This window comes from Theropithecus gelada, unplaced genomic scaffold, assembly GCF_003255815.1.
Source record: "Theropithecus gelada isolate Dixy unplaced genomic scaffold, Tgel_1.0 HiC_scaffold_179, whole genome shotgun sequence".
In the NCBI taxonomy this organism is placed as follows: domain Eukaryota; kingdom Metazoa; phylum Chordata; class Mammalia; order Primates; family Cercopithecidae; genus Theropithecus; species Theropithecus gelada.
This window is the reverse complement of record NW_020258215.1, coordinates 22,117-43,958: the sequence shown is the minus strand read 5'-3', so window position 1 is coordinate 43,958 and position 21,842 is coordinate 22,117. Positions and strand designations below refer to the sequence as shown.

At 46.3% G+C, this 21,842-nt stretch overlaps 1 protein-coding gene across 1 annotated transcript; it reads right to left on the bottom strand.

Moving 5' to 3' along the window:
* Positions 1–10,236: 10,236 nt before the first annotated feature.
* Positions 10,237–20,722, bottom strand: LOC112617453 (zinc finger protein 436-like). The gene is made up of 4 exons (XM_025374227.1): positions 19,799–20,722; positions 18,410–18,502; positions 17,494–17,620; positions 10,237–14,013 (listed from the first exon to the last, which is right to left on the bottom strand). The coding sequence occupies exons 2-4, from the start codon at positions 18,440–18,442 to the stop codon at positions 12,764–12,766; spliced, it is 1,410 nt and encodes a 469-aa protein (XP_025230012.1). The 5' UTR covers positions 18,443–18,502; positions 19,799–20,722; the 3' UTR covers positions 10,237–12,763.
* Positions 20,723–21,842: the final 1,120 nt, after the last annotated feature.

The window sequence follows — 21,842 nt, the reverse complement described above, 5'->3', positions numbered from 1 at the left end:
TTTTTTTGAGATGGAGTCTCGCTCTGTCACCCAGGCTGGAGTGCAGTGGCCGGATCTCAGCTCATTGCAAGCTCCACCTCCCGGGTTTACGCCATTCTCCTGCCTCAGCCTCCCGAGTAGCTGGGACTACAGGCGCCCGCCACCTCGCCCGGCTAAGTTTTTGTATTTTTAGTAGAGACGGGGTTTCACTGTGTTAGCCAGGATGGTCTCGATCTCCTGACCTCGTGATCCGCCCGTCTCGGCCTCCCAAAGTGCTGGGATTACAGGCTTGAGCCACCGCGCCCGGCCTTTATCACCATTTTTATAGCATTTTTTCTTTTGAAGATTATCCTCGAGTTGGTCTGTGGAATGCCCTTCTAGTTCTCAAACGTATCAAAGCCGTCTTAAAATGAAAAGAAAGTGTATTTCCATTTTAGTGGCACTATTGCTACCTTTTTTTTTTTTTTTTTTTTTTTTTGAGATGGAGTCTCGCTCTGTGGCCCAGGCTAGAGTGCAGTGGCCCGATCTCAGCTCACTGCAAGCTCTGCCTCCTGGGTTTACGCTATTCTCCTGCCTCATCCTCCCCAGTAGCTGGGACTACAGGCGCCCGCTACCTCGCCCAGCTAGTTTTTTGTATTTTTTTTTTTTTAGTAGAGACGGGGTTTCACCGTGTTAGCCAGGCTGGTCTCGATCTCCTGACCTCGTGATCCGCCCGCCTCAGCCTCCCAAAGTGCTGGGATTACAGGCTTGGCCACGGCGCCCGGCCTGCTACCATTTTTGAGCTCTACTGTGTGTCAAGTGTTCCACATATGCTATTGCTGATCCTTATATGGAACCTGCAACCTCAGTAATATTATCCCATTTTATTGAGTAAATAGGCTTACAGAGGTTAAAACATTCGCTGAAAGGCACACCGCACTCCTGAACCGAGAATCAAACACATGTCGTCTGTGTAACTCCAAAGCTACTTTATCAAGCAACTGTTCAATTATTGTCTCAGTATTGGCAGATTCTTCTCTTGAAGGTACCAGTCAAGTAATCATATAGGTGGCCAGGAGTGGTGGCTCACGTCTATAATCCCAGCACTTTGGGAGGCTGAGGCAGGCGGATCACTTGAGTGCAGGAGTTTGAGACCAGCCTGGGCAACCTAGTGAAACCCCATCTCTACAAAAACTACAAAAAATTAGCTGGGCATGGTGGCACATACCTCTAGCTCCAGCTGCCTAGGAGGCTGAGGTGGGAGGACCACCTAGCCTGGGGAGGTCAAGGCTTCAGTGAGCCACGTTTGCACCACTGCAATTGGCCCTGTCTCAAAAAAAAAAAAAAAAAAAAAATTGTCTGGTCAATCTGATTAATAAGTTAGAAAACACTAGTTAGGGACCAAAGCCAACTGTGATATAAGATAATGAGAATATTTACCTTGTGTGGTTTGCAAATTGGCATTATAGCACAATTTAAACTTGTTCTGAAAAATGAACAATGCAGGAATAAAATTGTAGCCTCACAAGGTCTCAACTTTGGAAAGCAACACCCCTTTGGGTAGATTTGTTAGAAAAGAACATGTCTTGGTCAGGCACAGCAGCTCACTCCTGTAATCCCAACACTTTGGGAGGCCTAGGCAGATGGATCTCATGAGGCCAGGAGTTAGAGACCAGCTGGGCAACATGGTGAGACCCCGTGTCTACTAAAAACGCAAAAATTAACTGGGTGTGGTGGTGCCTGCCTGTAATCCCACCTACTTGGGAGGCTGAGGCAGGAGAATCGCTTGAACCTGGGAGGTGGAGGTTGCAGTGAGCTGAAATTGCACCACTGCCCTCCAGCCTGGGCGACAGAGCGAAACTCTGTCTCAAAAATAAATAAATAAATAAACAAATAAAAATAAGTCCTCTTAGGATTGTTAAATCCAGTTTAAGAGTGCTGAACACTCAGTCACAACATTATCTCATTCCACAACACTAGCAACTCCTCACCAGGACTTTGGTGCACCCACCCACGAGAGTAAACTCTGCAGCCTTTTTCTTTTAAGACAGGGTCTCACCCTAGTCTGTTGCCCAGATTGGAGTGCAGTGGCACTATCATGGCTGACTGCAGCCTTTACCTCCTGGGCTCAAGTGATCCTCCTGCCTTGGCCTCCGAAAGTGCTGGGATTACAGGCCTGAGCCTTTAAAAAGGCTGCAGGTGCCTGGGCCTGGTGACTCATGCCTGTAATCCCAGCACTTTCGGAGGCTGAGGTGGGAGGATCACTTGAGCCCAGGAGTTCAAGGCTACAATGAGCCTTGATCGTACCACTGCAGCCTGGGTGACAGAGTGAGTGCCTGTTTCAAAAGAAGGGTCGGGGAAAGGGGAAGGGAGAAAGAGGCAACAGAAACAGCTGCAGCCTAATTCCATCAATTGAATTCTAGGAGACTGTTGTACGTAACTCCATTGAGTTCTCATTATTATCAGGCTTCCCTATAGACAGAAGAGCCACATGCTGCAAATCTTTAGTGGAGGTGTTACTGTGAGGTTTTAACTAAAATCCAGTAGAAATCTAAGATAAGTATTATTACCCATATTCAGATATACAAGTTGAACCTGTATTCAGATATATAAGTTGAATATACAGTTCCACAAATCAGATTCTGCAGGGATTGTGAGTCCTGTTCCCAACATCAGTGTAGTATCATGGAGTAATTATAGCATTCAGTATAACTTGCATATATTTTGAAAATTCAACAAAACAATAAGAATTGGTTATCAGTAGATTGTGGATATAACTAAATTCTCACTACACTGAAGTTAAAATATCCATTAGAGGCTGGGCACGGTGGCTCACAACTGTAATCCCAGAACTTTGGGAGGCCGAGGCAGGCGGATCACGAGGTCAGGAGATCGAGACCATCCTGGCTAGCATGGTGAAACCCCGTCTCTACTAAAATTACAAAAAAGTAGCTGGGCATGGTGGTGGGTGCCTGTAGTCCCAGCTACTCAGGAGGCTGAGGCAGGAGAATGGCGAGAACCTGGGAGGTGGAGCTTGCAGTGAGCCGAGATCTCACCACTGCACTCCAGCCTGGGTGACTGAGAGAGACTCCATCTCAAAAAAAAAAAAAAAAAAAAAAATCCTTTAGAGATGCTCTCTAATTATCATGAATAGTGATAACAACACCTTGTACTTAACAGTTTTCATGAGTTTCAAGTACTGTATCTCATGAGATATCTCTGCTGCATTTGAACATCTTGAAATGTGCCATGACCTTGGCTTGTGACTCTCCTCTCCTGGTTCTTCTCTAGACCCTGTAATATGTCTTTGTAGGTCCTCTCCTCTGCCTGTCATTATCTGTTGGTGTTCCCAGGACTTCATCCCTGACAACTGTTCTCACATTTTGCCACGGCTATCTCATTCACTTGCATGGTTTCACTAGTATTATCATCTCCATGCAGACACTAGCTATTCCCATTTCTTTTTTTTTTTTTCCTTGTATGTATTTATTTTTAATACAGGGTCCTGTCACCCAGGCTGGAGTGCAATAGCACAATCTCTGCCCACTGCAACCTCTGCCTCCCAGGCTCAAGCAATCCTCTCACCTCACCCTCCAAGTAGTTGGGACTACAGGCGTGTACCACCATGCCTGGCTAATTTTTCAAAACAATTTTTTTTTGTAGAGATGGGGTTTTACCATGTTGTCCGGGGTGGTTTCAAACTCCTGGGCTCAAGCAACCCACCCTCCTTGGCCTTCCAAAGTGCTGAGATTACAGGTGTGAGCCACCGTGCCTGGCCTATTCCCTATTTCTTTCTTTTTTTTTTTTTTCTTTTCTTTTTTTTTTTTTTTTTTTTTTTAGCGAAGTTTCGCTCTTGCCGCCAAGACTGGAGTGCAATGTGCAATGACCTGATCTCGGCTCACTGCAAACTTCGCCTCCCAGGTTCAAGCGATTCTCCTGCCTCAGCCTCCTGAGTAAGCTGGGATTACAGGCATGCGCCACCATGCCCAGCTAATTTTGTATTTTTAGTAGAGATGAGGTTTCTCCATGTTGGTCAGGCTGGTCTAGAACTCCCGACCTCAAGTGATCCGCCCGCCTTGGCCTCCCAAAGTGATGGGATTACAGGTGTGAGACACTGCTCCCGGCCTCCCATTTCTTTACAGTACCACGTTTGGTCCTGAGCTCTGAATTCATATTTCCAGCTGCCTGCTGGGCATATGAATATATGTTTGGATGTAACAGTTTCCTCAAACTAAATGACTAAAGATGATTTTTATCTCCTACCATGTGATCCCTTCCTCACTGAACCCCACTCATAGCGACCTCCTGGTGGTGGTTTCTCCAGCATACCAACTGCTGCTTCAGCATCTTCACATTTGCTCTTCAATAAACTGAGTAGTTAGAACATTTACCCCAGATATCCTGATGTCTTAGAGATGTGCTCAAATGTCACCTCTTTAGAGAGGCTTTCCATGACCACTTCCTCTAAAAGCAGTCTCTTTTGTCTTCATTACACTTGTTACCAGCTAACGTTATATATGTCTTGGTTTATTGTCCCTCTCCCCAAAAAACAGAAATTCAGCAAGGGCAGAATCTTTGTCTCATTTAGTTTTATACCAGGCACATAAGGTGGTGCTCAATGATTTTTTTTTTTTCGAGACAGAGTCTCACTCTGTCACCCAGGCTGGAGGGCAGTGGTGCGATCTCGGCTTACTGCAACCTCTGCCTCCCTGGTTCAAGTGATTCTCCCGCCTCAGCCTCCTGAATAGCTGGGACTACAGGCATGTGCCACCACACCCAGCTAATTTTTTTTTTTTTAATTTTTTTTAGAGACGGAGTCTCGGTCTGTCACCCAGGCTGGACTGCGGTGACATGATCTCGGCTGACTGCAAGCTCCGCCTCCTGGGTTCACACCATTCTCCTGCCTCAGCCTCCCAAGTACTGGGACTACAGGTGCCCGCCACCATGCCAGCTAATTTTTGTATTTTTAGTAGAGGTGGGGTTTCATCATGTTAGCCAGGATGGTCTCGATCTCCTAACCCATGATCCGTGATCCGCCCACCTCAGTCTCCCAAAGTGCTGGGATTACAGGCGTGAGCCACCGCGTCTGGCCACACCCAGCTAATTTTTTTTAAGTTTTACTAGAGATGGGGTTTCACCATGTTGATCAAGCTGGTCTCAAACTCCTGACCTCGTGATTCGCTGGCCTCGGCCTCCCAGAGTGCTGGGATTATGGGCATGAGCCACTGCGCTTGGTTTTTTTTTTTTTTTTTTTTTTTTTTTTTTTTTTTTTTTTTTTTTTTGAGACGGAGTCTCGCCCTGTCACCCAGACTGAAATGCAGTGGCCCAATCTTGGCTCACTGCAACCTCCACCCCCCAGGTTCAAGCGATTCTCCTGCCTCAGCCTCCCAAGTAGCTGGGATTATAGGTGCCCGCCATTGTGCCCAGCTAATTTTTGTATTTTTAGTAGAGATGGGGTTTCACCATGTTGGCCAGGCTGGTCTCGAACTCCTGACTTCAGGTGATCCACCTGCCTCGGCCTCCCAAAGTGATGGGATTACAGGCGTGAGCCAGAATGCCTGGTGGTGCTCAATGAATTTTTATTAAATGACTTCATTTACTTGTAATCTTTATCCCCAATCCCAGACTCCTCCTCTTTATATGTTCTGGTTCCTTTAATAGCATACTCTGCCAAGTGCATTGGTTCATTCCTGTAATCCCAGCACTTTGGGAAGCTGACGCGGGAGGATCCCTAGAGCCCAGGAGTTCAAGACCAGCCTGGGCAACATAGGGAGACCCCCCCCCCCGCTATAAATAATAAAAAACAAAATTAGCTGGGCATGATGGTGGCATGCCTGTGGTCCTAGCTACTGGGAAGGCTGAGATGAGAGGATCCCTTTAGCCCACAAGTTAAGGCTGCAGTGAGCTGTGTTTGTGACACTGTACTCCAGCCTGGGTGACAGAGTGAGAGTCTTTACCTGGAGGGTCTTAGATGACTCACATTACTTCTGGAAGCCGCCTTCTTTCCAGAAGGCCTCACCAGATGCACTAATGACAGAAATTCTACAGTTCTTTTAATGAGTACCGGCCGGGCGCGGTGGCTCACAGCCTATAATCCCAGCACTTTGGGAGGCCAAGGTGGGCTGATCACTTGAGGCCAGGAGTTCGAGACCAGCCTGGCCAACATGGCGAAACCCTGTCTCTACTAAAAATACTGAAACAGCTGTGCGTGACAGCAGGTGCCCTGTAATCCCAGTTATTCAGCAGGCTGAGGCACGAGAATCAGCCTGAACCTGGGAGGCAGGGGTTGCAGTGAGCCGAAATCATACCACTGCACTCCACCCTGGGTGACAAAGTGAGATTCTAGAAAAAAAAAAAAAAAAAGAGTAGCTTGGTGTGGTGACAATCAGAAATATGAAGGGAATAACATTTATATGTATTCTCCTTATTTTATTGTTGCCTGCTTATTCTACCCCAAACATTTGCTGGGGGTTGAAGACACAACGGTGAGCAAGACAGTGACTTCTTCAAAGATATCAAAGTTTAATGGAGGAGACAAAAAAGTAAGCAGGCAATTACAAAACAAGGATAAAGTGCTTTGATTGGGATAAACCCAGGGAAAACAGAAAAGGAACACCTGATCCAGTCTTATGGGATTGGGAAAAGTTTCCTAGAGCAAGTTAGGTATGAGACCTGAAGGTTGAGTAGGACTTGGCCAGAAGAGATGCAGCTTGGAGTGTTGCAAGTTCAGGAAAAGAGGAGGGAACCAGAGCTGGGGAGAGCGACAGAGGCCAGATCATGAATGACCCCCTCAGATATCACACCAAAGGAGGTTCACTGTTTGCTGCTGGCAATGGGAAGCATGACAGGGCTTTACACAGAAGAGTGGCATAAAGGGATTTTCCTTTCAGAAAGATTGTTCTAGCAGAAAGGGAGAACAGACTGATGGGAATCAAAATAGAAAAGAGGAGACTCATTAGGAGGTCGTTTCAGTAAGCGAGATATGGCCCAGTGATGGTCTGAATAATTGCTGCTAATAGTTTTGAGTCCCGTGATCTCATTTAATCTTTGCAACTCTATGAGGTAGACATAATTACTCCCATTTGCGGATGGGGAATCCAAGGAACAGAAAAGCTAAATAATTGCCGGAAGTCACATGGTAAGTGGTGGCAGTAGAGAGCGAGGCAGAAGGATCTGAGAACTATTTAGGAGGTGGTATGGGCGTGACTGGATAAATAGTTACACAATATTTGTTACTGATTTGGGGAGGGTGGCTAAAGGAACGGGAGTAAGTATGATATGCAAGTTTCTAGCTTGGATAAGTGGGCAATGACTGAGTTAGAAACAGGAGAAGCAGGCAGGGAGTAGGGGAAAACGTGGCAAGTTGAGTTCAGGGTTTGATTTCAAGATGTCTGGGTAATTTCCTATTATAATTTTTTAACTTAGTTTTGTTATTTTGTTCATGCTTTGATGGGTAATTTCCAAGCGGAGCTGTCCAGAAAGCAGCTGCAGGGGCTGGTGTGAAACTTTGCCAGATTTTGGTGTCATCACTCTCAATCTTACCCAAAAGGAAAAACAAAAGAAAAGCATTTTAGAGAAGCTGAAAATGATATAAACTTTGGGAATGAAGCATTTAGAAAAACAGACTATGCAATGGGATTTCCCACGGACCCATTTTAGGTCATTACAGGGTAATTTTCTCCCATTAATTCAGCTGTTTTTCACTAACGATCGAAGTCTCCTATTGATAAGCAGAGCCCACATCTGCTACTCTACCACAGAGGTGGGTATCTAACAACTGCTTCCAAAGAGTCAGTTTCTCCCAGGGCTTGGGAACTCCTTTGGGAGCTACACTAACTTCTACAACACCAGGGAACCACTTAACAAATTATCATTTCAGCGCACTCAGTGATGTCCTAATGGCCCGGAAACACAGTCCTAACCTACCTCTAGGGTCTTAGAGAACAGTTCACACAGAAGGAAATTTGCTCAATAATAACAACAATGGCAAGATATTAACATATCAAATACTCTTAGAGGGAGGCTCTTGAGCTATACTTCTCCAGGTGAACTAGCATTTTCCCTTAACTTTCCTTCCCAGCAATGAAAAATGCTGAACATGTAGTAAGAAGAGTTTTTTTTGTTGTTTTTTTTTGTTTTGTTTTGGTTTGGTTTTTTTGGACACGGAGTCTTGTTCTGTCGCCCAGGCTGGAGTGCAGTGGCACAATCTCGGCTCATTGCAAGCTCCGCCTCCCTGGTTCACACCATTCTCCTGCCTCAGCCTCCTGAGTAGCTAGGACTACCCGCCACCACGCCTGGCTAATTTTTTTGTATTTTTAGTAGAGACGGGGTTTCACCGTGTTAGCCAGGATGGTCTTGATCTCCTGACCTCGTGATCCGCCCGCCTCCGCCTCCCAAAGTGCTGGGATTATAGGCGTGAGCCACCGCACCCGGCCGAGTTTTTTGTTTTTGTTTTTGCTTTTAACAGATGAGGTCTTGCTCTGCAGCCTCGAACTCAGCCTCAGCCTCAGCCTCAGCCTCAGCCTCAGCCTCTGTAGTTGGGAGCACTTGCTACCACACCCGGCTAAGAGTTTATATGTATATATATTTTTGGCTGCTCTATAGACATAGCAGGGCTCACCCATAAGCAGAGTGGCCCAGAGTAGCCTAAATAATATTCTGAGGCCAGGCATGGTGGCTCACACCTGTAAGCCATCACTTTAGGAGGCTGACTTGGAGCACTTGAGCCGCAGAGTTTGAGACCAGCCTGGGCAAAACATGGAGACCCCATCTCTAAAAAAATAACAAAAAGAATTAGCTGGGTGTAGTGGCACACACCTGTGGTCCCAGCTACTCAGGAGGCTGAGGTGGGGAGGATCACTTGGGCCTGGGGAGGTCGAGGCTGCAATAAGCTGTGATCACGCCACTGCATTCCGGCCTGGGTGACAGAGCAAAACTCTGTCTTAAAAAAAAAAAAAAGGGGGGGGGGGTTTTGATGAAGTTTCTCTTCTTTGCAAGTCTTGACTACAGAATTAAAAACATTTCTTTCGTATTTATATTTTCCCCAATATAAAGCACTTCCAAGGCCGGGCGCGGTGGCTCAAGCCTGTAATCCCAGCACTTTGGGAGGCCGAGACGGGCGGAGCACGAGGTCAGGAGATCGAGACCATCCTGGCTAACCCAGTGAAACCCCGTCTATACTAAAAAATACAAAAAACTAGCCGGGCGAGGTGGTGGGCGCCTGTAGTCCCAGCTACTTGGGAGGCTGAGGCAGGAGAATGGCATGAACCCGGGAGGCGGAGCTTGCAGTGAGCTGAGATCCGGCCACTGCACTCCAGCCTGGGCGACTGAGCCAAGACTCCGTCTCCAAAAAATAAATAAATAAATAAAAAATAAAGCACTTCCATCCCTACCTTTGCCTAGGCTGGCTGTCCATTTTAAAAAAGATTTCATTGAGAGAAAATTACTTGTAAGTAATTTGAAAATTGTGGCCACACCCTGGTAATACCTAATCACAGCCTTAGGCAGACTGTACAACTATGACATGAATAGAGAGTCTTTGTTTCTAAGAGGTATCTGTTCTAGGAACTCAATCCTAGTGTGGTAGAAACTGTTTTAGTTTAGTTTTTTTTCCTTTTTTTTTCTTTTTTGATATAGAGTCTCGCTCTGTCACCCAGCTGGAGTACAGTGGTGTGATCTCGGCTCACTGCAACCTCTGCCTCCCAGGTTCAAGCAACTCTCCTGCTTCAGCCTCCTGAGTAGTGGGGATTACAGGTACAAGCCAACATGCCCGGCCAATTTTTGTGTTTTTACTGGAGATGGGGTTTCACCATATTGGCCAGGCTGGTCTCGAAATCCAGACCTTAGATGATTCACCCACCTCGGCCTCCCCAAGTGCTGGGATTACAGGCATGAGCCACCGCACCCAGAAGACTTAGTATTCTTAATGAATACTCCAAAATATCTCCTTAAAGCAACAAGGCCTTTTTCTTTTTGGATTTTTTTTTCCTTCCCCAAAGCTAATGAGTCACCCATACCAAATATTTCCATGTGGCTTTTATCACCAGCATAACCTTCATAGAAAACTACTCGGGTTTTTTCATCTTCCCAAGATATGGCAATAACCATAGGTCTCAAGATACTACACTCCTAAATGCCTACAAGAACATCTGTGTAAAATATCTGTACATCTGTACAAAATGCATCAGTGTAAAGACAGTCATGCCCGATTTTAATGAATCTGATGAAAAGCCATTATATGAATCAGTACTGGATTACTAAAATAATTCTCAGGTTTGCTGACTTTAAAAATTATACTTTTAATTATAGAATATAGTTAGAATAATACAAACACTAGTATAACTGTGACCAATACCATGAGGAAAACTGTTCTACATACTGATGTGTTCATTCACTCTCCACAACCATAGAAAACAGGCACAAAGTGTTCACGGGATGTGCAGAGGCAGCCAGGGACTTGGGAGCAGAAGGCATGCAAAAAGCATTAGTGAAGGGAGTCTGATGCATAAGTTCTACACAAAGTTCAACACAGCAAACGGGCAACAATTGGCAGAAAGAGAGGAGACAGCTGGGGTGGCCCTCGTCCTTTCAGTTTCCCAGCTAGATTGTTCATGTACGGAGATAGCTGCGTGCTTAGAAGCCTTGTTTTGAGCCCTTCACCTCTAAGAAGCCAAAAGCAGCAGCAAGAACTGGTTGGGGTGGGGCAAGAACAGTAGGGAAGGAAAAGGGGGTGAAATACAGTTAGGTCATGGAAATGCTGTCATCTATGGCCACTCCCAAGCTGATACCCGTAGTGGCTCACAGAAGCAACAGGAGAACTTTGACATTTATTACAATCATCAGCAACATATATGGGAAAAGACATATTTGAGTTTAGTTACCAAGAACATGTGTCACCTGACAATTAAAATATGAATACCCACAGTCTGCTAGATTTTGTAAAGAACAAAAAAACATGCTCCTTGCCTGAGTTTGTCCTTAAAAAGGAGTGGCAACATGAAGGAACTCCACTGGAAGATGGGTTACTTTAAAGGTTGTGTTATTAACAAGTGATATGGTCCCACACAGCTGTGGGTCACAATAACTCATTATAATACCCTACCCAAGAGAGACCACTGGCTCCTTTAACACCGAGTCCCAAAAAACTATGGCAAAAACATTTTTTAAATGTTACAACATTCACAATAAAGAACAGTAGCAATAAAGCACAGTAGAAATAAACTGGGGGTACTCTCAAAAGAAAAGATATTCCTCACTCCAGTCCCATTTTCTGGGCACCAATTCCCTTTCACCCCAACATGCTTGGATAAGCATCAACATTTGAGATATTTCTTAATTCCTACCTGGACTGAGATTAGGTAAACGGACACTACTGGGTTTAAATTGGGTGAACTGTTATTTTAACCACTTATATCTGTAGGGTGGGAGGATGGAAATACATTCCTACCAAGGTTTGTTAATTCCTTCTAAGCCAAAGAGTTCTTCATTGCCATAGAAGATAATTCATTCTGAGAATAGGACAATTGACCTATTTGTCTGGTCATTATCTTCCACAATTGACAAACACATACAAACAAGTGCTTAGCTCTGAACAAAGACAGACCTTACAGGAGAGTGCACACTAAAGCACTAGTGTTTAAATTTTTTTCATAATGAAAAAAGGACATTTCTCACATTGGAGTTATGTTTATACTTCTGTCACATGACTTACATCACCCAAGAACATGCTAAGTCTCTGTAAATTCAGTTTCTGCTATTAGAAAAACCACAGGAATACACATTACTGTACATACACATGCCCTGATGCAAGCTAAGATAAACACTGGGATGTGGCCCTTATCAAATCTTAGAGTTAGCAGGATAGGAAGAGTTGATCTTAAACATTAGAGAGGGAAAAACACAGAAACGACCTACATTCCTTGGGAAGGGACTCTGTGATTCCTTCCCTGAAGGAGTCAATTCCACTTGCTCCTTAAACTTAACTGTCACTGATGGTCCTATCTTTCCTTAAAGATATTTTCCCTGCAATGTTCCCTATAGTGATCCCCAAAGAAAATTCATAAATCTGATTAATGGCAGTAATAACTGTGGGCATCTTCTGCTAAAGTCACCATCATTGATGGGTCCTTGGTCCCCAAACCTGTGTCTTGTTTTTCCTTTCCAACTGTATCTTCAGTTAGCTTTCACAAAGATGCAAGTTTTAAATGAGCTAATTAGAAACAGTGAGAAGAAAAGTTACAATCATTGCCTTCATCGTGCAAAATCTTGCCCTCAGGAAGATGGAAAAGATACAAATGCATGAGCAACTCAAGGAAAAAGCCCTTTGGAGGGGAAGATGTGTGTGCCCAACTACTATGGTGTGTGAATAGGTGTGGCAATTCAGGCAGAGTCTCTAGTTGCCTTTTTCCAAAGCAGCCATGACCACCCTATTACAGTCCCACATTTCACTTAGCATAGTTCCTTGGGCCAAGGATGGGAGAAAATAACATTGAAAGATTTACTCCATTTCCAAGCCTGGGCATTCACCAGCATTTGTCCCCTGGTCTTCCGTTTTCCAGTTACTTGTGGGGCTGATTTTAATGAAGTAACCCATTGAGTGAATAAAAATCACCATTTTGGAGGAGATAACATTCCCAAAGCTGAGGGTCAGAATTTCAAATGGCTTGTCATCTCTGATGGTTTAAATTGTGGCCCACAACTACTACAAGAGTATGATAAAAGCAGCTCAGTCTTGACGGCGTTCATTGATATCAAATAAAATTGTATCTTCAAATGAATCATTTCTCAGCCATCATAATTACAGGACTTAGTCTGTATGAACTCTCTTATGTTTAATAAGAGCTGAGCTCCTGCTGAAACTCTTCTCACATTCAGTACATTCATAAGGCTTCTCTCCCGTGTGAACTCTTTGATGTGTGATGAGGTTGGAGCTCTGGGTGAAACCTTTTCCACACTGCACACACTCATAGGGCTTCTCCCCTGTGTGGGTTCTCTGATGCTTAATTAGATCTGACCTTTCACCAAAGCTTCGCCAACACTCATTACACTCATAAGGCTTCTCTCCAGTGTGAATTTTCTGGTGTGTGATGAGATGAGAGCTCCGGCTGAAGCTTTTCCCACAAGCATTGCATTCATATGGCTTCTCTCCAGTGTGAGTTCTCTGGTGCTGAACCAAGTGTGAGATGCGGCTGAAATTCTCCCCACATTCATTACAGTGGTACGGCTTCTCTCCCGTGTGGGCTCTGCGATGACGCACAAGGTCGGAGTTCTGACTGAAATTCTTCCCACACTCATCACACTTGTAGGGCCTCTCCCCCGTGTGGACTCGATAGTGTTTGATGAGATCGGATCTCTCACTGAAGCCTCGGCCACATTCGTTACACTCATAAGGTTTCTCACCCGTGTGGGTCCTTTGGTGCTGAGCTAGGTGAGAGCTCCTGCTGAAGCTTTTCCCACCCTCCTCACACTCATAGGGTTTCTCCCCACTGTGGGTCCTTTGGTGTTGGATTAGGTGAGAGAGACGGCAGAAACTTTTTCCACACTCATTGCATTTGTGAGGCTTCTCTCCAGTGTGGATTGTCTGATGCTGAATCAGGTGAGAACTTCTTCCAAAACTTTTCCCACACTCGTTACAGTCATAAGGCCTCTCCCCAGTATGTGTTCTTTGATGCTGAATAAGGTGTGAGCTGCGACTGAAGCCCTTTCCACATTCATAACATTTATAGGGTCTGTCTCCAGTGTGGGTCTTCTGATGTCGATTAAGGTCTGAGATCTGACTGAAGGCCTTTCCACAATGAGAACATATATGATAGCGGATACCTGTGTGGACTTCTTTGTGGACAAGCAGGTCGGTGACTTGTTGGAGAGGATAGCTTACCCACTCTTCTGCTGTTAAATCTCCCCATTGTCTTTCTGACCTATCTCCGCTTTCAAAGCCCTCTTCACTTTCAGGATTTTCCTCAGCATTCTCAGCAGGTCTTTCAGATGTCCCAAATTGTACATCTTCACTAATCTCTTGCTTGGGATTTACCTCGTTCTCACTCCTGATCTCAAAATCTGTAATAAAAAGTAAACAATAAGGCTAGTAAGAACAAAAATTACCCATTATGTGCCAGGCACTATATTAATTTTTTTTTTTTTTTTTTTTTTTTTTTTTGAGACAGAGTCGCACTCTGTTGCCCTGGTTGGAGTGCAGTGGCATGATCTTGGCTCACTGCAACCTCTGCCTCTCAGGTTCAAACAATTCTCCTGTCTCAGCCTCTTTAGTAGCTGGGACTACAGGTGCATGCCACCACGCCCAGCATAATTTTTTTATTTTTAGTAGACACAGGGTTACATGGTATTGGTCAGGCTGGTCTTGAACTCCTGAGCCACTGTGCCCAGCCTAAATTATTTATATGAATTACTATATTCTTTATCACAGCTATTCTGAGGGTCAGGAATTGTGATTATTTCTACTTCATTAATGAGAAATCCAAGACCCAGACAAGTGAATTGACTTGTTCAACGCCATAGTAAATGGTAAAGCCAGTATTCAAACTCAGGTCTGTCAAAATTCATGTTCTGTATCGCTGTAATTAATGACTCCTTAAGAAAACTACACAGGCCAGGTGCCGTGGCTCACGCGTGTAATCCTAACACTTTAGGAGGCCAAGTCAGGAGGATCACTTCAGGCCAGGAGTTCAAGACCAGGCTGGGCAATATAGGGAGACCCTATCTCTACAAAAAATTTAAAAAATTAGGTGGGTGTGGTGGCATGCAACTGTAGTTCCAGCTACTCAGGAGGCTGAGGTAAGAGGATCACTTGAGCCCAGGAGTTCAAGGCTGCAATAAGCTGTGATTGTGCCACTGCACACCAGTCTGGGTGACAGAACGATACCCTGTCTCTTAAAAAAAGAAAGAAAAGAAAACTATATATATTCCTCGTGTTTTGAAAGAAAACTGGAAGCAGAAAATATGAGACTCTAAATTAGAATATCTAAAAGGCAAGAGTCCAGATATTTTGTGAGTGTGTATTTTTTAACTTGCCAAGCCTTCATCATTAGTAGCATCATGAAATATTTACTAAGAACTCACTACGGTTGTTTTGTTTGTTTTGTTTTGTTTTTTGAGACAGAGTTTCACTCTTGTTGCCCAGGCTGGAGTGCAATAGCGCCATCTCCACTCACTGCAACCTCCACCTCCTGGGTTCAAGCGATTCTCCTGCTTCAGCTTCCCAAGCAGCTGGGATTAGAGGTGCCCACAACCACACCCAGCTATTTTTTTGTATTTTCAGTAGAGACGGGGTTTCACCACATTGGCCAGGCTGGTCTTGAACTCCTGACCTCAGGTGATCCGCCCGTCTCGGCCTCCCAAACTGCTGGGATTACAGGCATGAGCCACCGTGCCCAGCCAGAACCAACTATGTTAACATGGAGAAAAATGAATCTTTACCTATGTCATAGTTGACAGAAAAGTGACTGACAAATGTCACTTCCTACTTTTCAGTGACCTTTTAATGAACATAGAAGTGGGAAGGTTGAAGAAGGCAAAAAAGATGTCTGGCTGAGAACGTCCTTGGCATTGTCTATTTCACATGCAGTCTTCAAATGAAAATCAAAATACACAACCACTGTCTACAAGAAGTTTTATACCAGACACCGCATTCTCCAAATTGGGTTTCTTAGTACACTCTTCAGAAAGAAAGTATGCATTTCAGGAGAAAACGGTTCATGAATAAACTAGGTTGGTAAATGGTACATACAATATCGTTTCCTTCAAAATTCACAATGCCTAATAACACATTAAAGGTTCTAAGGAATCCTAAGGTAAAAAGGCCTTATAAGGCCAGATGCAGTAGCTTAGGCCTCTAATCCCAGCACTTTGGGAGGCTGATGCAGGAGGATCACTTGAGCCTAGGAGTTTGAGACCAGCCTGTGCAACACAGGGAGGTCTCTCTTCTATTAAAAATAAAAAGAGGCTGGGTGTGGTGGCTCATGCCTGTAATCCTAGCACTTTCGGAGGCTGAGGTGGGTGGATCACTTGAGGTCAGGAGTTCAAGACCAGCCTGACCAACATAGTGAAACCCTGTCTCTATTAAAAATACAAAAATTAGCTGAGCATGGTGGCATGTGCCTGTAATCCCAGCTACTTGGGAGGCTGAGGCAGGAGAATCGCTTGAACTCTGCACTCCAGTCAGGGCAACAGAGTGAGACTCTGTCTCAGAAAAAAATCTTTTTTAATTAAAAAATTTTAAAAAAATAAAAAGAAATAGCTGGGCAAGGTGGTACACATCTGTGATCCCAGCTACTCAGGAAGTTGAGATGGGAGGATGACCTGGGCCTGGGAGGTCAAGGCTGCAATGAGTTGTGATCATGCCACTGCACTCCAGCCTGGGCAACAGAGCAAGATCCTATCTCAAAAAAAAAAAAGAAAAAAAAAAGAAAAGAAAAAGGTCGTCTTGTAATCATTTTTAAACCCATTCCCATTCCCAAACTTATTTGGGCAAAAAAACAGTTTTTTGGTGCTTCCATGCTTCTAACAAGTGCTTTTGGGGCTAAACTATAGAAATGTAAATTCACATTTTTAAATGATTGTCATTTTTTGCTTTTGTTGGATTAAGTGGAATATTTGGGTTACAGACTGCAATAGATCTGGGTAGATAACTATTTATAGTTACTTTTATAAAGAAAGGATTCAAGAAACTAGGGATATCAGAGAAAGCTCAAGTTAAAAAGGAAAGCCCTCAGAGTTGCCTTTTGTTCTGAGAAAGGCTATGGGAATAAAGATTTCAAAAAAAGGATTAGTCCTAATGAGTGGCAGATGACCTAGTGACCCACACACGCTTGCTAATGTCTGTCAAGTCTTGACAGGAGGCAGAGTGAGTCAAAAGACCGTTCAGCTCAAGAATATACTGTTTATTCTAGTTACACCCAGACCAAAGTACAGCAAAGAGAGAAGACAGGCTTGCAGATCATGTAAAAAAAATCAGCTGCCCTCTCGAATAGAATTTGTGATCTATTGCAGCATTCTTCTGGAACAGCATTTGACACACTAGAAATCTATCATCATCAACACTGAAACATTTCTAGATGGCAACCTACTCAGCTAAGGAACTTGAGTCAAAGCTAGTGCTCTGAAGCCAAAACAAACACAAAAAGGTGGCTTTCGCCCTCCCATGAACCTGGGTTAGAATCCCCTCATTTTTTAGCACCCTAGAGTAAAAGCACTACTTATAGGGGCATTTATATTCTGGCAAGCACTATTATGCCAGACCTGTTTGGTCAGTGATCTGTACAAACAGGCTGGAGATTGGAAAATGACTCAGGGCACAAGAAATCTGAACGTTTCTAAAATGTGCAGAAGCAGTTTTTTTTCTTTTTAGACAATATGACCTGGATGTTCCCACATTCAAAGATCTGCCTGAGGACTCAAGTCAAGCCAATATGCAATTAAGTGCTTTAAAACATCAAACCACTAGGCTGCGTTGAAATAACCAAGTCATTTTGACATGATCTCAAAAACGTGGAGGCAAAGAAAGGTAGACTCCTTACTTACCTAGTGAGACAACATTTCCGTAATTCTCCTGCATAACATCCCTGTAAAGGTCCCTTTGTGCAGGGTCCAGAGGTCTCCATTCTTCCCGGGTGAGATACATGGCCATATCTTCAAACGTCACAGGTGCCTGAAATCACACAACGCTTCCCTACTATTCTGTATTTAGGACTTCTTGAAATTACAAACATAGTTAGAAATATTCAGGAGGAAAAAGATATTAAATGTGATCTATAGAGTCCAAAGAAGAAATATTCAAGCAAAAAAGAGACGTGGTAAAGGCAGCAATTTATGAGCTGATTGTTCTGGTCCCATGGCCAGCTATCCCTGCCCCACTCAGGAACTTTATCCTCTGGCTGTGCTTTTCTCAGGACCTATCTGGCACTTGCATTGCTCCATACCTTTACTCATAATGTCCCTCTTTCCCTGGAATATCCTTCTCACACTAGTGAAATTCTACTGCTTTTTAAGGTCCCGCTCCAGTACCAACTGTTCTTCAATGCCCGCTACCCCTCTGCACTACTCCACTCCCCTCGGATGCCCCAGATAGACTTAATCACTCCCACTTCTTGGGAGTGATTCCCACACTACAGCACTTTTTTCCTACAGCAAATAGAGCACTTATTACGTTGTGCCACGCTTAAGTGGATCCGCCTTTCTCCCTATAGATTGTGAACTGTGAGCCAAAAGGTAGCGCCCATCTCGTCCATCTTTTATCTCCCCAGTATTTAAAGGCATACAGCAGGTGTTCGATATATGCTTGTTTGTGACAATACTGGCTTGGTACTAGGCCCCTGGAGGCAGAATATCGAAGCCAGCGAATTACTAATCCCAGGGAATTTCCCACAGGGACTTGCAGAGAAACGCCGGACGAGGTGGGTAAGAAGAGATAAGGTCCGAGAAGCCACCCCCGGCTTACCTGGGACCCAGCCATGAGCAGGGTGGCTGCCATCTCCAGCACAAGGGTTCGCCTCCAGGGAGAGAGAGCAGGAAAAGCAGCTAGCGGACAGCGCTGAAGGAGGCGAAAAGCAGGGTGTGAGGCACGGAAAACAGGCCCTGCCCACTCCCCAGGGCTGGAGTTCTGGCCCCAAGGCGTGCAGGGAGGGCCCTGGACCAGGGCCGGGTCACTCTCCTCCCTGACCCTCGAGCGCGACCCGCCCTCTGTGTCTCCGCCACAGCGGGGTGGAGGCAATGCCGGAATCTACTAGGACAGCCCCCTGGCTGGGTCCCTCCCGCGCCGGGGGTTAGACCGATGCTGTTTCCAGGAGGAGGCGCTCAGCCCAGCCCAAGGAACGCCTCCGCTCTGCCGTCTCGAGGCCCAGTCCTTTCCGGCAGCTGCCTCAGCCAATCAGCGAGCGAAGTTCGTGAAACACTCTACCAATCAGAGGCGGAACACTAGGCCCGCCTCCCACAGCGTGGCCAAGAGCCTCTAGTGCGCCTGTGCCTGCCCCCATGGCCTGCCGGGAGTTGGAGTTCCACTCCCGCGTACAAAAGCCAGCCAGAGGCCAAAAGCCGAGGAGGGAAAAGAACAAAAGGGTGAAGAAGTAAGCACGTCCTCCCAGTCAGGGCGGAGTATTCTCGCTTTCTTCTCATGGAGACTGCAGCACGATTCAGCCAGGGAGGCTGCCCTGCTTCGCCTCACGTCCCTAGAAGCTTCTCTTGAGTCGGGCCTTATTTTCTGCGAAGTCAGGCCTAATTTAGACGCCGGTCTGTGTTGAGCAGAGCTAGAATTAGCCCCTGCTTGACAGCACAGGCTGGAGAGGGAAGCGGCAGCCGCCCACTCCCCAGGGGAGACTCGGAGGCCGAGCTGGAACTTTGAGCCCCGCCCACGCACTACATCTCCCAGCAGCGCCTGCGGCCGCGCGGCTCCGTGCGGAATACAACTCCCGAGACGCCCCGCGCCGCCCGGGCGACTCGGGAGTGCGGTCGGCAGCATACCCTGGCGGTATCTCGGCTTCGGCGCTTTAACCCTGTAGGGGCGTGCGACTGCGTCCTTCTCAAGAGGGCGCCCCTCGAGCGGCGGACTGAGTGGCGTCCATCGGCGGGGAGGCGAAAACCCTGGGGGAACTCAGAAGCGGGTGGCGGTGTAGGGCGTGTAAGGAGGAGATAGCCAGGCCCCTGGGCGGGGGCGGGCCCTGCTTATCGTCCCCGAGGGGTAGTCTGCTACAGGGGCTCCCGGCGGCCTCCCGCACCGAAGGGACCCTGGGCGTCTGAGGCCCTGATCCGGGCGGGCCTTCAGGATGTTAGTAGTCCCTGTTCGGTTGAAGGTAGAAAGCCGAAAACCCGAGTGGAGGACGAACAGACTTACCTCCTGTCGCGCAAAAGATCCACTAGATCGTCGTCTCCAAAACCTGAGACCGCGAACGGATCCCAGAGCCGCAGCGTTCTCTCAGACCTGGCGTTCAGAAAGATTTTAGCACTGGCAGGTCCCGGAGGTCTCAGACCCGCAGGCAGATCTCGAATCTGTAGACTTGCAGGCGAAACCCAGATGTCGTAGGCTGATCCTAAAGACTCAGATTCCCGAGGCCTCAGACTCGCAGGCAGCTCAAAGAAACCACAGGCTCATAGGCAGATCCCTGAGACCACAGAGGTTGGCCAAGAAACCACCAGCAACTAAACTGCATTCAGCTGGAGTTCCTCGGAACGGGAGGACTCGCAGCTTTCCCTTTCCCCAGCCAGTATGAGGAAATTAGACAATGGAAGTCCAGCACTAAGGAAAGCAGGCATTCTGCGTGGGGAAGAGCTCCGAGCTCGCTGTAGCCTTGGAGAGGGAAGTGATGGAAAAAGAATATAGCAGCTTATTAGGGACTCCCACCCTCTTCAAGTTATAAATATCCCCAGAACCTTGGCTACGTGCCCGGAAGCCTGTTGTCTCTAACTGTACAGGAGACTTCTCTGCCTGGGCTGGGAAAGGGGCCTTTCTTTTGTTTTGCAGATAGATCCACCCACTGAGGAACTTGAAATTTTTTTTCAAACATAACTCCAGGCCATGCTTTTATTAGTGAGTGTCCTGCTCCCAATGCCCGGTCATTTATGATTAAATTACTCAAGTGTCTAAAAAGAACTAGAAGGACCCGACCCAGCCATAATGCACACTTTCCCATTCCTTCTCTTTCCACCCGCAACTGTGGGGCTAGGAATTCTTCAGATGTCACAGAATTATACCATCCTACCTCATCTAAAATCGATCCGAGGCTGGTCCGATTATAGTGGGTTACCAGACTTAGTAAGATTAATATCACTAAAGTTAGTATACAGCCCCCCACTGCTAAATTAGACTGGCTGTAAAAATAAAATTGATCCGAGCACCATATAAAATGGAATCCTGGAGGATTCCTGAGAGGCGGTATCCCCAGTGGAAAGAGCGTGGGCCTCAAGGTCAGACAGACCTGGTTCGGAATCCAGGCTGTGTATCCTTTGGAAAGTCATTGAATCCAGGCCCATTTCCTTTTCTCTAAAATGAGGGCCATCATACCTAAGGATGTTGTGAGGCGTGGGTGAGATGATTAAAGCGCTCCAGAGCGTGCGCTCTTGGATGATAGCCGTTACTTTTTATGAACCCTGGCTTTGGTGGTAAGGGAAACTTCCAGAACTGCTTGTGGGTATATTGGATAGCCCAGAAAATTTGGGAAATCAAAGTGGCTCAATAGCTGTGAGAAACTGTGGGTGACCTTATCCTCATTGTGTTTCTTCCAGAAATTCAGACGCAACAGAGGTTGGGCCAGTTTGGTGGGCTCCATTGAGCGGTGTGCTGAGCCTAGTAGAGCATAGGTACTTGGGGCTGCCAAAACCCCAGCAAGTTGAGGCTTCACGCTCAGGGAAACTTCTGGTTCAGAGGTTAATAATCACACTTCTCGGAGCGAGGAGGAGGGGAGTCTTCCTGACTAGCTGAAGTAATTGCAGGTTTCTAACTGGGCCTAAGGTGAGCTGAGGGCTTGAGCCCCTCAGCCCAGCGGGGCTCCCTTTTCATCCCTTCTCTGACAGATTGCTTTGTAAACTTCCTTAGGCCTTCCCCCCACCCCTTTGCCCCAGTGCTTTAAGCCCTTCTTTGTCTTCTTGCTGTTTCTTTTATTCCTCAGGCCTGCGGGGCGGGGGCGGGGTGGCGCCCAGGACGGCTCTCTGGGCTCAGCTTGGCTGCCTGCCTCCTTCTTGAAGTGCTTTTTTCTTTCTTCACCTGGGACCCTCTAGAGGTTGGAAAGAGAAGAGAGGCTGGGAGCGGATGGAAAGCATGACTGCATCTGGAGCCCCTGGGGGCAGTGGGGAAGAGGGAGTGGAAGGACAGTGGCTGAGGGGCTTCCTGTTGCAGCCTTCAGCTGGACTCAGGGTTGGGGTCATTGGAGGAGGAGGTGGCT